The sequence below is a fragment of the Chenopodium quinoa genome, unplaced genomic scaffold (assembly GCF_001683475.1).
Source record: "Chenopodium quinoa cultivar QQ74 unplaced genomic scaffold, ASM168347v1, whole genome shotgun sequence".
NCBI lineage: Eukaryota > Viridiplantae > Streptophyta > Magnoliopsida > Caryophyllales > Amaranthaceae > Chenopodium > Chenopodium quinoa.
Genome location: NW_018742455.1, coordinates 1,300,889 through 1,315,925, shown reverse-complemented (window position 1 = coordinate 1,315,925; position 15,037 = coordinate 1,300,889). Strand labels below are relative to the sequence as shown.

The window sequence follows — 15,037 nt, the reverse complement described above, 5'->3', positions numbered from 1 at the left end:
TTGTGAGGAGGGACCTTTGCACGAAAAGTGAGTGTTGACTAAAGAAATATGGCGTTGACCACCACGAAATGGCACCCACCACCTCGCTCTTCTACGAAACCCCCTCCCCCACCCCTTTCATGGCAGCCACCCCCTTGCCCCACCCGTGCTGTGGTGGTAGACGAGAAGGGGGTAGGGGGTGGGGTTCAAATCGAAGGTTAGGGGAAGCGGTTGTTGGGCGGTGGGGTTCGAATTTAGGGTTAGAGGAAGGGGTTGTCGAGTTCGAAATGAGGACGGAGCTGCCACGAATGGGCGAGGAAGAGGGACTGCCATGAAAGGGGTGGGGAAGGGGGTTTGCGGGAGGGGGGAAGGGGGAAGGGGCGGCTGCCGTGAAAGGGGTGGGTAAGGGGATTTCGTGGAAGACCAAGGTGGTGGTTGCCATTTCGTGGCGTCAACACTCACTTTTCAGGCAAAGGTCCCTCCTCGCGAATAAAAACCCATTTTTGGTCTCTTTTTGCCACTTTTTTCAAATGTCCTTTCTCATAAAATAATAGATATTAAAAGGTCCTTTGTGACAATTTTTTCCTTCTTTCTTTTTCACATACTTTCACATTATTTTATTATTTGTTATATATTTACAAATACATATCAATACTGTATTTTATGCTTTCTCAAGAAACTATAGTTTAATTCAAAACTTCAGGTGGAGTGTCAATTGGTAAATCTGAAGTTCCAAGTATAACACACAACACCAAAAATATTGATTACTACACAGTTATTGAAGAATAGAAAGAGTACATTTTCAGTTGTTCTATTGTACCTCTACAAGACTACGGAGTATAAGTTAATAAAACATGGACATTGGACAGAGACAACGAAAAAATAACTTTATATCCCCCTGTTCTAAAAGGTCGTCCTGCTTAATCTTTTCACAATCTTCAGTCTACATATTTCAGCAATGCCATCAGAAATGAACGAGGAAAGGAGGTAAGACCGTAAGAATTACCAAACCTGTTCAGTAAACTTGCAACCATAGACGACCGGTCCAATAACCAGAGAACTATAATTACACAGCAAGAGGAACCAACTTTGAATAAACTGTGATCGTAATACAGTCTTAACTCCTCAATGCTTATGCTTGAATCTCATCCCAACATTAACATAAATTGCGAAACACTCAACCACTTCAGCTCAAGGTTTAAGGCCCACACAGAAGATCATATATATAATATATGGGCAGAGGCTATGGAGATATACTCTGCAAGGACCTGCTGTAGATGACGGTCTTAAACCTCAGTGGTGATTGGGGGTTGCACCTTTTTTTTTTTTTTTTTTTTTTACAGGTATAGTCATATTGAGTTTGAAAATTCTTCAGAGGGATACACACAGTATATTCAGCAGTAAAAAGGAACTCAGGTTACGTTAAGGATTCAGCATTAACCAACTTCAGCTATGCAGCTTCAAGCTGATGACTTGTATGGTTCCTTGAGGTTCCTGAACTGTCAATAGGGTCTTCAGTCTGACTTTCAAGCTTAAGATCTGCAATGGCAGCACACAATGAATCTGGGGTAACTGAAACCCCTGAATTTCTTATTGCATCATCCTCAGATTTAGATGTAGAAACCTCAAGGTTTTCATCTCTAATTTGTGACTCAAGCTTCTTTAGCTCCTCCTCGATATCTTCATCCTCCACAGCTGTATATGATGTTGATTCTGAAACAAGAGACATCAGATCTAGAATCAGCACAATTGACATTATGTCCAAGTAACTACTCACAATCTTGCTATCAGTCACTCATAAAGATCATTATTAGAATAATATTCAACTTTAGGAGTTCAGTGATCCAGTCACCTAGGATATTGTGGATGTTTTCTTGAGAATCTTTGAAGTCATCAAGTTCTTGCAGACACAATTGAACTTTTTCGACTTCCACTCTGTTCTCCTTGAGAGCCCAAGAACCAAGCTGGATAGCTTCAGACACCTGAAAAGGACAATATCATAATCACTAATATACTTCGTATATACTTCGTATGATTGAAGTGAGTTCCAAACTTAAGTCACCTAAAAATTGACAAAGTAAATAAAAAGGACCTTCTTTGCAGATTCTGCATCTGTAATAGCTCGGAGTACTTCCTCCACTCTGTTGATGAATGGTGTGAGTTTTTCTCTACTCTCAGAAGCTAGCTTCAATTGCCTTGAAATCCTCAGAGCTAATTTCTTGTCTCCAGTTCCCAATGCAGCTAAAGCAGATTTTCTGGATCTGTATGTGAAAATCACTGAAGAATTATAAAAAATTGTGGTCTGAACAAGAATGCATTTGAAAAATTTATGAACAAAATTTTAGATCCAAGGCAAAGATAAAATGGCTACTCTTCAGGCATAAAGATCAAGCCACATCCATTTTGGCTTCAATGTTATTGAGTACTCTAGTTTTATCAAAAAGTTTCTAGTGCAATTCATTCAAAATATTAAGGGTTGTTTGGACAAGGATAGTTGAAGATCTAAAGCCCTGTCTCCTTTCTGCGAGTTTTCCTTTACAGATTTTTTTTTTTCATTCCTTTTTTCCACTCTGCCTAATATATTCGGGGAAAATAATCCTGATCACTGCTCCACTTCCACTGCCTACCCAATAACCACATTATAACTACATCTGGAGCAACTGTTGCTCCACCAATGTCATCGCATGCAAATCTCTCCACAAAAGCAACATAACCATTAACCACCAGTATTCAAGCACATGTCTACAGCCCCATCATTACCACCAAAATCAATCTTAATATAAAGGGGTTTCCTCTGTTTTAAATTTAAGACTAAGAAAATAAAGAGGACTACGATTTCAATCTCCCTTAGAACTATTCATAGAATAATTAAAATATATCCCATAATTGTTTCCACTCTTTAGCCTAAAATTCTATTCCTTCACTTAAAGTAACCAAAAAGCTCTTTTCATTCCTTGTCTATATCCACAAACAGGGGAAACCATTGATTATTATTCCAAGAGCCCTAAATCTCCAAACCCATTATTTCCAGCTTTTAGGATGAATTTCTTGAAGCTGGGGGACTAAGCGTGAATAGCTAAAAAACTGGATATTTTAAAGTTGCAGATGCTTTTATCTTATGACAACCAGTCAACAACAATCACAATATAGAATAACAAAAGGAAAAAAAAATTAGAGAAAAACTGCAGGGAAATTAATAAAACAATCTTTTATCACATCTAGAAAAGCAGATTAAGAAGCAATGCAAAGATAGAGGATAACGTCCAAAAACTTTAACCAGGACCTAAAAAACTAAAAAGCTTTGAAGATTTATGACATACACAAGTTATTACGGAATAGCCAGGAATATCAAAAGCAATCATAGGCACTAAACATCAATCACTAGTTACGGAATAATCCCTTAAACATAATAGGAAGTAGATATTGGTATATATCCCAACAAAGTAAGGTGACAACTATGCAATGATCCATTCAAGATAGGTTGACAAAATGATAGCCAATTAAACCAAACCCACAAAAGGCTAGCACAAGAAGCTGAAATTCATCAAGCTCACACAGATAGAGTGTATCAGAGTAATACCTTTCATACTGTTCATCAATGACAACAAGTTGTTTCTGGAGCTCTTCCAGGGTCCAAACCAATTGCAAAATAGCTGAATCTGTACTTGGAATACTAGATGCAGTGGCAGAAGAGAGAGACACTTTTACACCCTGTAACAGGAATAAGCACATCAATTCAATTTCTTCAATATAAAGCAACTTGCACCAAAGCAAACAAGAAAAAAGATATTTACCATTGCCAAATAAATGATCTGGAATAACAGTTGGAACCAAAGTACTATTACAAGAACACTTCTAACAATGAACCTTAGCCCTTAGGTGATCTATCCTGAACATTTTATTAATGACAAAGTAGTTTGCCTAGTTGTAAAAGATGCCAATATTTTTACAAAACTAGCTAGTTTGCCTAGTTTTCCCCAATACAAAACCCCAAGGAAGTAAAAAGAAGGAAAAATATAAAATCAAAGCTACCAATACATATCTCCCTTCTCATAACTTCCCCAAAGCAATGACCCAATACTTGCTAGTAACCAAACAAAGCAAAGACTAGCTTGTGACCCACCAACAGCCAAAAATTGTTTACTGGCTAATCTCTCTAATTAAATGCTTATCATCAAAGCTTTGCAACCATGGCCAAATAAAAACACCTCCTACTTCCAATCATATTTCAATAAACCCTCTCCCATTTCCTACATCTTGTAATATCTCTTTGTCACAAGCTCACAACCAACATTCGCATTGTATTGGATCTGGAGGAAGTGATTAGATTTACAATGGATTGAATAATGAATTGGAAATTTTACTAGAACAATCCCAATACTTTCACTATTCCCATAATAATCAAAACTCTACATAAACTATATAGTATGCCATAGAGACCACGTGGCACTTAATGATTAGCAACCAGAATTTATCTAAACTTAATTCCTTTAAATGAGCTACCCAAAGACCTGTCTCTCATTCTCCTCCCCCTATCCTCCCAACCAAACTAATCCCTGAGTTCCATATTTATAGGTCAAGCCATTTAACAAAGTCACTGATCAACTCCAATAATAAACTAAGTCACTGATCAACTCCATAATAAACTTCTATACATGCTAAGATTCTAATATCTCCTACTTTTCAATTAAAAAAATCATACAAATACCTCCACTCACTCTCATCACATCTACTATGCTGTTTAAATAGCAACAAATAACCCAACAATGACTTATCTCCTAAAACTCTATGCAATAATATGTGTTCAAACTGATGTTGGACAAGAGGCATAGTAGAGAGGAAGGTGGTAAGGCCGTGGGGGTGGGAGGCAAAGGTGGCTAGGATGGAGCTCAGTTGGGCACTAACTTGGTACAAAATTTTATAATCGGTTTATCAAGTTACCACTTGGAATTATTTGGAGAAGGCACCCCCCCTCCATATAAGTTTTTTTTTTAAAAAAAAAAAACACAATTATTCTAGATATTTCTAGATTGATCAAAGTTGGGATTATTATGACAAGACTAGCAATAGTAGGAAAAAATCATGCAAATATTTCCTTAACTATTTTGGAAATCAGAATTTAAATTAAAATCAGAGGGATTTGCACCCATGTAATCTTTGATCTAATTCACTTTTTTGGAATCTTCCTTAATAGACTCTCCTCTGAATCCTCACCAGAAACAATAAAAAAATGTTTTCCTGTCCTGACCCCTGAATTCCTTCCTCTAAATCCTCACCAGTAACAATAAAAATATTTTCCTGTCCTGACCCCTGAATTCCTTATCTATGATAAATTGCAAAGAACAATTTCAGCATGAGCAATGCCTATTGTGTAACACAACACACAATCTGAACCTTGTCGTGTTACCATACCTGAATTACTGAAAATGTTTTTATCCCTTAAAAGTTTCATAGCTATCATTTCTTATAAGATTATCAGTACTAATGACATCTACTGCAAGGGCACTAGTTCTATCCAGTTTCAATGTATGATTATAATGGGAAAACAAAAATTTTCAAGTGTACATTAAAAGTTTGAGCTGCAAGTGAGAAACTTTGAGAGCATACCTCTATCAACTCTCCATTTCTTTTGACTGAAAGATATCTTGCTTTTCCAAGTCCAGACATGTAGCTCAACACTGCATATGCTTCACTGTGCTCCCTAAATAGACTTTCAAACTTCCTCATTGTTATGATGCATGAAGATGTCCAGTGAGTTTCTGATAATGCTTTTATAACCTCAGCAGCTTTATCCTAACACCCAAAACAGTTCCAGAAAAGGATTGGTTCCACACTCCATATAAACACTAGTATTAGAAATATTATTCGTATGAATTGGTCGTAACTCATAAGTCATAACATAAGGTTCATGGTAACTGAAAAACAATTAATCTATGATATAGTAGAATGCACACAAACCTCCAGCATCACTCGAAGAATGAGACGATCATTGAGAATATCACTTGAATTTAATGTTCTAAAGGCAATGGGGAAATAAATAAATTTTTTCAGCAGCTGAGATAGTAGTCCGCTGGTTGGATCTCCAAGGTCAGTAGTTCGCAAAACATCACCGGCTCTGTACATTTCAAGCTGAAAATTCAAACAAAAATGATGTAAGGCTAAATATATTAAAAAATACAAAGATATTACCAAAATTAAACTGATTTAAGAAATTTGACAAATTGTTTGAACATCACAAAATAGTACGAAAAATTATAATTTTCAAACCAAAGGGAATAGAAATGTTGGAAAACACCTAGAACAGTGAGGAGCCAATCTAACAAAGTAGGGAGAAGTAGTCTAGGGGTCTACTCTTATGATGGAGTCAGTAAGATTTGAGCCAGCATAAAATTAATTACAAGCTTAACATTGAGCAATGCACAAAGTTGTATACAATATTTTTATAAAAATCCCAAATTATGTTATAATAACTAATAAATGTTGCAACAAGGGGAAATCCGTTCAAAACATTATACATTTATACCACAGACAAACCGTCATGATTAGAAGTTGATAATGGAGAGACTTGCACATACAGCCCTGGCTGAAATTAATCAATCTCTAAATTACTTCCACAATCTGAAAATGAATCGACTCCCCCCCCCCCCCCAAAAGCCCCACACACACCCATGACCCATCCTCCCAGGAAATAAAACCGCTTATGAACAATGTAATCAGGGGCAAGTAAATGAAACTTACCAGAACATCATCTAGGCATAAAGGCGACAACCCTCCCCTATTGAACCAGCTATTCTTCATCTTGATACCATGAATTCAGAGGAAGGAGAAGATATTAGTACTAAGGAAGTAATTATGTTGGCAATGAAGAAGTTACTAAAATAAATCCCCAAGTGACGAAAAGGGATACCTGAGAAGGGGAGAGAAACAGAAGGTTGAATTGACGAGAAATCTTTATAATCAAGTCTCTCCAAAAATGAAATTGAGGCTCCCAATCAGACCTTTGGCCACTAAAAGCCTTATACCGAGCAGTAGCCTTGACATCATCATCCCAATCTGGGATTTGCACCCTTATGAATTCAACTACATCTAGTTCCTTCGTCATTTACAATTCAACTACAACAAGAACGACAGCACTCGCACTTAAGTTGCACGACTGTGTTTCAGCATATCAGTAACAGGACCTTAACACACAATGACACATTACTGGCAAAATGAGTCGATCACTTGCTTCCTTAGCCATTTCCAAAAACACTACTCCAATTAAAAAGGCCGGGCAAAGAACAGACTTTTTGTCGTACAAACAGTCGGTAACTCGGTATGCTGACGCAAAAGCAATGCAAATTTTAGGAAACACTAAGATATAAACACAAATTGAAATTCCTCCCTAAATTATCATCAATACAAATCAAAATAACATTATTTTCCATCAAATTATCCAATAATACGTACAAATTCACTATAATTATGTTTAAAAAACTGAAATTTCTAAAATCAACCAATGCACCATAATCATTGTTGTCGAGGGGAAACAGGGGATGCTCACAAATATAAATTAAACTATACATAACATAAAAAACTGAAAGTATTATAGCTAACAATTAAGAATATATGTAAGAAAAAGATAAACATGAAGTAGAGAATATACAAGAACCCTAAAATTTAGCACATAATCAGCAAAACATAATTACAATTCAAAAGATGTGACATCAAAATCCGAAAAACGAAAGCAATTAAAATTGATGGTCATGGAGTAGAAAGCAATTAAATTAATAGATAAATGCAAAGAAAGAGAGAATCATACTTTGATTGAACCAAAATGATTGAGAATTCGTAATGGAGAGGAATTTTTTTTTGAAGGAAACCCTATAATTTGAAGCAAAGGTTAAGTGAATTGTATGATTGAGAAGTCCAAAGCCCATGAAGTGGTGGAAGGTGTTGCCGAACAGCGAGTTGTGGTGGTGGCCGGCGACCTTAGTTTTTTAATACGAAGTAGTATAGAGATGAACATGGATGGACTTTTTTTCCTAAAAAAAAAATTATTTTGGTTAATTTAGTGAGATAAAATTGTTCAAATTAATTTGTTCAATTCTTTAAAAAAATAAATAAATAAATAAATTATAAATACGAAGTATCTAATATAATAAAATAAAATAATTTGTTCAAATTTGTTAAATTGTTTTTGATATTTAAGTTTAAGGTAAAATTTTAATAAATTGATATCACAAATTAATCGGGAGGCAATCGTGTAGCGCATTGATTGGTTAAGTCATTCAAGACTAACGATACTGCAAAAGGAATTAGCCCCATAAAGTTGGTATGCCCTCATTGACGATGTTGTAAAAGGAGACTCTGCCTCCCTGGTCCAACGGGTGGGGTGGGGAGGCTATTATTCGTGCTTACCTAGGCTTTTTTGCATTGTCTCGACCTTTACTGCAAGCTTCGTTAGATATGAGATTATGGCTTTGGTTCATGGCAGAAAGCTTACACGCAATTTACACATTGGCAAGCTACGAATCAAACTTGATAATAAAGCATGCATGCGTGTAAGCTAGCTCTAGTATTAACTCACCGACATAAGGAATGAGTGAGTGTGCTCACATGATCAATATCATTGCCACTCTTTAAAAAAAACAATCTGGACCAAGGTCATAGGAATTTTAAAAAAAAAAGATATACATCTTTATCATCTTCAACACAAAATGATATATATATTTATCATTTTAAATATTATAAAATTATTTTTGTAAAATAGATAAATAAAACGAAAAAAAAAAAAAAAAAACATGAAACAACAAGGTATTAGGAAACAAAAAAGGAAGGGAGAGACGGAGGGAGGGGGTGACTCGCAAGATAAAGGATAGGGATTTTTTTTTTTTGGTGCACAAGAGGGGCAAAGCCAAAAAAACTAAAAAAACAATACAAATAAACTAAGGAGGTACTACACGTGGCGCAACCACTCTAATAACATCATTATGCAGAAGATGCCCTAGAGCTAACTCAGCTAAGGGTGGGACTTGAATCAACTTAAATTTGTTACTCATGGATTCCTTAATTAGCTAGCTAATCTGCCGCTTAACTTGCCTCCCTAAAAATGTGCTTAACATCTACTTCCCAATCTTACTTTTCAAGTTGACTTCTACAATGCTGAATATCATCATGGACACATTCACCATTATACTCTTCAGAGCTGGTGAGAATGCGAACAACAATTTGGTTGTCTAGCTGGATTTGTAGTTTCTTCACACCCATTCTTCTTACCAATTCAATACCATACTCCAAAGCCAACACTTCAGCCTTAAAAGCACAACAATTGCCTGGATTAAGGGTTTGTTTTCATACGTTTATTTTCAGTTTAGTCCAGCTCGTAATTTCCTTCTCTTATAAAATATTCAGTTCACTTCACTTTAGCCGAGTTCAGTCTATGAGAACAGGCCCTAAGAGAATAGGCATAGCACATCCTTCTAGTATTATCACGAATTAGCTAGAGGGAATGAGTTCCATGAAATTTGATTGATTACTAAAATACAAGAACTTAAGGTGGGTAACAATATCACTATTCCTCCTTCCACCAGCTAAGCTTTATAAAGTACACTAGTTTTGTACCTGTGCGATACCCGGGTTGTTTATTGAATTTTAAGATAAATTTTTAATCTATATGTCAAATTTTAAAACATATCATTGATACAAAATTACTTAGGAATTGATGTATTTTTGTGATGATTTAAACTATATTGTAGGCATGTAATGACTAATAATAACATTGGTGAAAAACATTTCTTGACCCGTAACCTGAAATAATGACCCTGTCCGAAATGACTCTAGATTGTAAAGTATATTGTTTTAATTGATTAGAATATATTATAAATAATGGATGTGGTGCATTTTGAGCTAATTCCTTCGCTCCAAAAAAAAAAAAAAAACTATGATACAAAAAATAAATTTATATGATAATTTATGAGTGTAATAATTTTTTTTTAATAAAATTATAATTTAATTTGTACATATGAAATATTGATACTTTATCGAAAATAAAAATCTAAATTAACAATTTTATCCTAAAATTCTATACAAATTTGATTGAAAATAGAACTCTAAATTAATTTTTTTATCACGCCAAGTGTCGCTATCTCGTCGCCTGGCTAAAAGTTTAGCTTTATATATTAGTTATATGATTACATGTAAAACACTATGATAAATCAATTACAAAGTATATATATACATATTACTATGTATTATTCAGATTTTGAATAAGAAAAAAAGGTACTTGTATTATTTATTTATTTATATCTTACAATGAGACATCTAGTGTAAAAATGTACAACATATAGTTTTTGAATGAGCTCGTGGAGTACAATATCATATACTTATTGTCTATGTAAAGAATTCATGTAATTTTTTTATATATAAGAGAAATTGAATCAAATGATATCTAAAAGAATGCTAGCTATTTTTTGGTATATGTATATATATACTTTTAATTAGTTGATGAGAAATTATGATGCTTAAAATATTTATAGTATTAGGCATCAGAATTTGCAATCCAATGTCTGGCATTGACAAAGCTCTTAGCAAGGAAGGGATGGGCTGTATCAAAGTCAAGTTCTCTTGCCCATGAGGTACCACTAACTGCTGCTGCTCCTGGACCCCAACACTTGTACACTCCAAAAAATGCAGTCCTGTAACATAAAACTCTTGTCATATTAGTAATAAAGTAGACTTAAATTGAAATGTTACTTACATGTTCTTTTGAATTGGTTACTTAAAACTTCCATTTAATATACCATCAATTTATTTTCTTATTCAAAAATGTTATTTTAGAGATCTTTACAACTCCATTTCAATCGATGTGTTAAACACAATTCTATTGTCCACGGTAAATAAAATTTGTGCAAAAACTCTCCAAGGCATTCTCGTAATAACTAACTTTGTAATTTCAATGTTTATTAGAGCATATTCAATGGTTGTAAATCTAAAGGTAGGAGCTTGCTTGCAATTCTTAGAAATCTCAAGCTAATTTGCTTGAAAGACTATTAAGAATACTAGCCAATTATTTACTAGTTAACCATTGGAGCACAAATTAGGAAGAAAGTAAATTATTTTGAATATAATGTGACAAGACAAGCTAAGATGACAATTACCTTGTCATTACTCATTAGAGATGCTTTTAAAGGCTAACATCAAATCATCATCATTACAATAAATTACTGGGAAATTGTTTCACCTAATTAAGAAATGGTAAAACTCGGGACAATATTTTTATTTGATGCATTTTGATTAAAGAGGTGAAAGTGAAACCCTTAAGGGTATATCCTATATTAGGGGAAAAAATAGGGCACCACTAGGTAGATTTAAAAAGGCATATGCAAAAAAATAAAATAAAATAAATAAATAGAGTTACCGTGTTAAGGAGGTACTTACTTGTTCTTGTTGTTTTTATGGTCCCAATCATCCCATCCACCATGAGCAACAATGTCATCGAAATAAGTATAAGAATAGACAATTCGAGAGTATTGGCTCATTGCTCGGCCCACATAGATTGGTCCACTTCCCGTCACCCTACAATTTACGAATGCAAACCCTGTCTTCTCTTCTCGTGATGTCCTGAATTGTGCTGCTATCGATCCAAACCTTGTTGCCGTTGAGTGTATTTCACAATCCTGAATAACAACAGATGATCTATGTTAGGAAACCCAATCATGATTAACCATTATTACTTCGATTTATAAAATTAGATATAGGTCAACTTATTTTCGAACATCCTAAAATAATATAGAGTATTATCTGAGCTACTTTCTATTGTCCTATATATATTACGCTATGAGATATTTCTTTGAGATTGCTCCATACCTACTTACCTAGTAAGTTTTTCCTCTCACGAACTCAATAGTTCGTACTAGAATACTAAATCATGCTCAATTTTGTTGCCTAAGCCATAACAAACTGAACTTTGTACTTTGAGGCCGATAATCAAAAAGGGACGGTGGGGGTATTCTTTGTAGGTGACTATGAAAATCATACTCCGACCTTTTAATAAGATATTACTCCATATATATTAGTGCTGGTATGATCGCCCCTCATTATCCTTTGTTATTTAAATGAAAGTGTCCAATTTTGATATTTTGTTTTATTCACATACCATTTTGACTGATGTCAGCTAGTGAATTGTGTAAGTAAGGAAAAATATAGTCATGTCAGTACTTGTAGAAATCGGTTCAATGTGTAATTTTCAAATATCACTTTTTATGATTTACACTTATTGATAATTAAATATATTATTGGTTAAAGTTATCTCATTGCCGCATACATGTCCATTCAAAGTGGACATTATTTAATAAAAATAATTAGAGGGAGTATGTACCCAGTATGGATTAATTAATTAACAATGTAATTAAACATTCATGCATGTGAAGATCATTACCTAAAATAGTATATATAAACATGCATTTTGTAATCTGTGATTAAAAACTACTGATTAACCCATGCACTGCAGAATGCAGACTGCTTAACCACCCCTTATAGTAGAGGAATAGATTTTAAATGTACTAGTACGAGTAAAATAAAGAACTTTTAGATCGAAGTGGATAAGATTACTCAGTCAATTCATCATACATTATTAAACTGAGAATAATGCTAAATTAGAGCTTACCTTATACATGGAACGACCATTGCCAAATATGAAATCAATAGAGCCCTCAATATAGCAATCCTTGAAGTAATGTCGACCTGCATCGTCACACAAAGTGTCCTGATGACCATAAAATCCACAACCCGTAAAGAAGGCCTTGTCGCCGGATATCCTAAAAGCCGCCGCCTGCCACCCCTCCATTCCCGGTAGTGGAGCTGGCGCCGTGTTCTACATTTAATTTGTACAACATTTAAAAATTTAATTAGCTAATAAAAATAATGTTACATTGTTTGTAGACGTATTGCTAGTTGTATTACCCGTATAGGAAGTATATAGTACAACATTTGATGAATGTACGTACGAACCTTGAAGCTAATATTTCTAGCGGTAAAATGATTAGCCAAGACAGTGACCGAGGCTGTCCGGTAGGTACGGAGTTGTGCTCCGTCGGGGCCGGGATCACATGCCCTATCGTGCCATTCGATCACCGTTACATCTCTTCCCGCCCCTTTAAATGTTATGTAAGGCTTTGTTGCTGGTACCTCTACTTTTTCACTGCAATCAATCATCCAAATTCACCCTCAACATTAATTACTAAATAATTGAGTACGTACTAAATAATTTGCAATGATAATTACTACTGCACATTCTTTTTTATTCTTCCTTTTTAATAAACGAAAGTTTGTTTTAGAGACTAAAAAGTCAAAGTATGAAGAACAAATAGAATCAATAATAAAGAGATCGAGTATATATAACATTTCCTACATGCAACAGAGTGTGATGAGGTGGCTATGTATGTCACTAATAATGTACTATACATGCGCAACATATATCGATTACGAAATTTTAATAAAATTAAAATTAAAGGTAAATGTAACAATCATGCATGAACCATCTACCTAGCATTATTTCTTGCAATAGTGTGTATAAAGTGTGAGAGACAAGGGCGAAAAATATTAGCACATTACATGTATAATCCAGGACGAATATGTATGATAACATTAACCATATTATTATCCGGGACAGCATCCACGGCCGCTTGAACGGAAACATAATCTCCACCACCACCAATATCGACAGTGATATGTCTATAGCTAGGAGGCCATTCCCACAAGCGGTGATGGCCCCTAGTGTAGTTGAACACCGGTGATGAAGATGGAGATGGAGACGGAGATTGTGATGGCAATGGCGGTGAGGTAACACCCTCACCGCCATTTCCATGATGGTGGTGGTGGTGGTGGTGGAGGTTGCGAGATCCTACAACAACCTGCAACGTAGCAAGTGATAATAATAAGTACCATGTAACATTAAAAGTACAATGAGATAATAAAGAAGCCATAATGTTAGACAAAAATAGGGAAAAAAAAAATTGTATGATTTCTTCTAATTTCTTTGGTTTACTCGATTCTGACAATGGATCAAATAAGATGAAGAGTGTTACTATATATATCAAGATTTGTCCCTATTATTATTATTATTCAATGTAACGGTCATTTTATTTCACTCATACATATAATATGTTTCCCTCCATTATACGGAATAACAGACAAATATAGTGGGTCGAGAAATAAAAATATGTAGCCGTTTATTTGGCCCTTTTTTATTGGACCATAAGAAATTTTTTACTACCTTTGAATATTTGATTAAGAAATTAAATATTTAAGAATTACAGTAAAATTTATAAGCTTAAAGACAAAGTTGATAACATTCTCTTTTGGTTTACTTAATTAGATTGGAATGTTTGCCACTATATATTATACTACCTCCGTTTTTTTAGTTGACATGTATTCCTTTATAGGAAGTTTTTTTAGTTGACACGTTTCCTTTGGGTAAGTTTTTTACCTTTGCATTTACAAGCTAACTCACTTGCTTTATCATTCTCTCTCACTCTCTCTCCTCTCCTTAATATATGTGCATAAATCGAACGCGTCAACTAAATAGAAACGGAAAAAGTATATGAACATTTGTTTAGATGTTTGCCGCTGTGTTGCCTTCATACATGAAATAAAAACTTCATACACAATAGTACTGCTTGTTATTTTCAGGGTCGTCTCAAAGGATTTGGGGCCCTAACGTATAAAAATCAAACCCCTAAATAAACGTATACACAAATTTAAGAATGTAAAAATACATTACTTTTATTTAATAAGCATATAAAGTATTTTTCCAAACAAAAAAAAATATTTTCTTTTCATAATGAAGCCTTCTAATTTGAGAATTAAAAATTTAAGCACGAAAATTCTAGTCGTATTTTTTCGTACATCACAAATTTACAAATCAATATTTTAACCAAATGTTATGTTATGACTAAAAGTTTAAATTTATAACAACTGTGTCAATTGATTTAAAATAATAAATTTACATTAATGTTTTTAAAAGGATGACCGGAAAATGAAATAGAATTTTTTACGATAGCCGATTAGCCGCATTCTA

At 34.3% G+C, this 15,037-nt stretch overlaps 2 protein-coding genes across 2 annotated transcripts; both read right to left on the bottom strand.

Moving 5' to 3' along the window:
• Positions 1-638: 638 nt before the first annotated feature.
• LOC110718328 (charged multivesicular body protein 7-like) lies at positions 639-8,053 on the bottom strand. Its single transcript, XM_021897164.1, has 9 exons — positions 7,781-8,053; positions 6,887-7,299; positions 6,718-6,777; positions 5,938-6,108; positions 5,587-5,772; positions 3,560-3,690; positions 2,072-2,240; positions 1,832-1,961; positions 639-1,692 (listed from the first exon to the last, which is right to left on the bottom strand). Exons 2-9 carry the CDS (start codon positions 7,079-7,081, stop codon positions 1,430-1,432), a joined length of 1,305 nt encoding a protein of 434 aa, XP_021752856.1. The 5' UTR covers positions 7,082-7,299; positions 7,781-8,053; the 3' UTR covers positions 639-1,429.
• A 2,195-nt stretch (positions 8,054-10,248) lies between these two features.
• On the bottom strand, positions 10,249-14,025 carry LOC110718315 (probable pectinesterase 68). The gene is made up of 5 exons (XM_021897162.1): positions 13,573-14,025; positions 12,970-13,159; positions 12,626-12,832; positions 11,398-11,636; positions 10,249-10,655 (listed from the first exon to the last, which is right to left on the bottom strand). The coding sequence occupies exons 1-5, from the start codon at positions 13,941-13,943 to the stop codon at positions 10,499-10,501; spliced, it is 1,164 nt and encodes a 387-aa protein (XP_021752854.1). The 5' UTR covers positions 13,944-14,025; the 3' UTR covers positions 10,249-10,498.
• Positions 14,026-15,037: the final 1,012 nt, after the last annotated feature.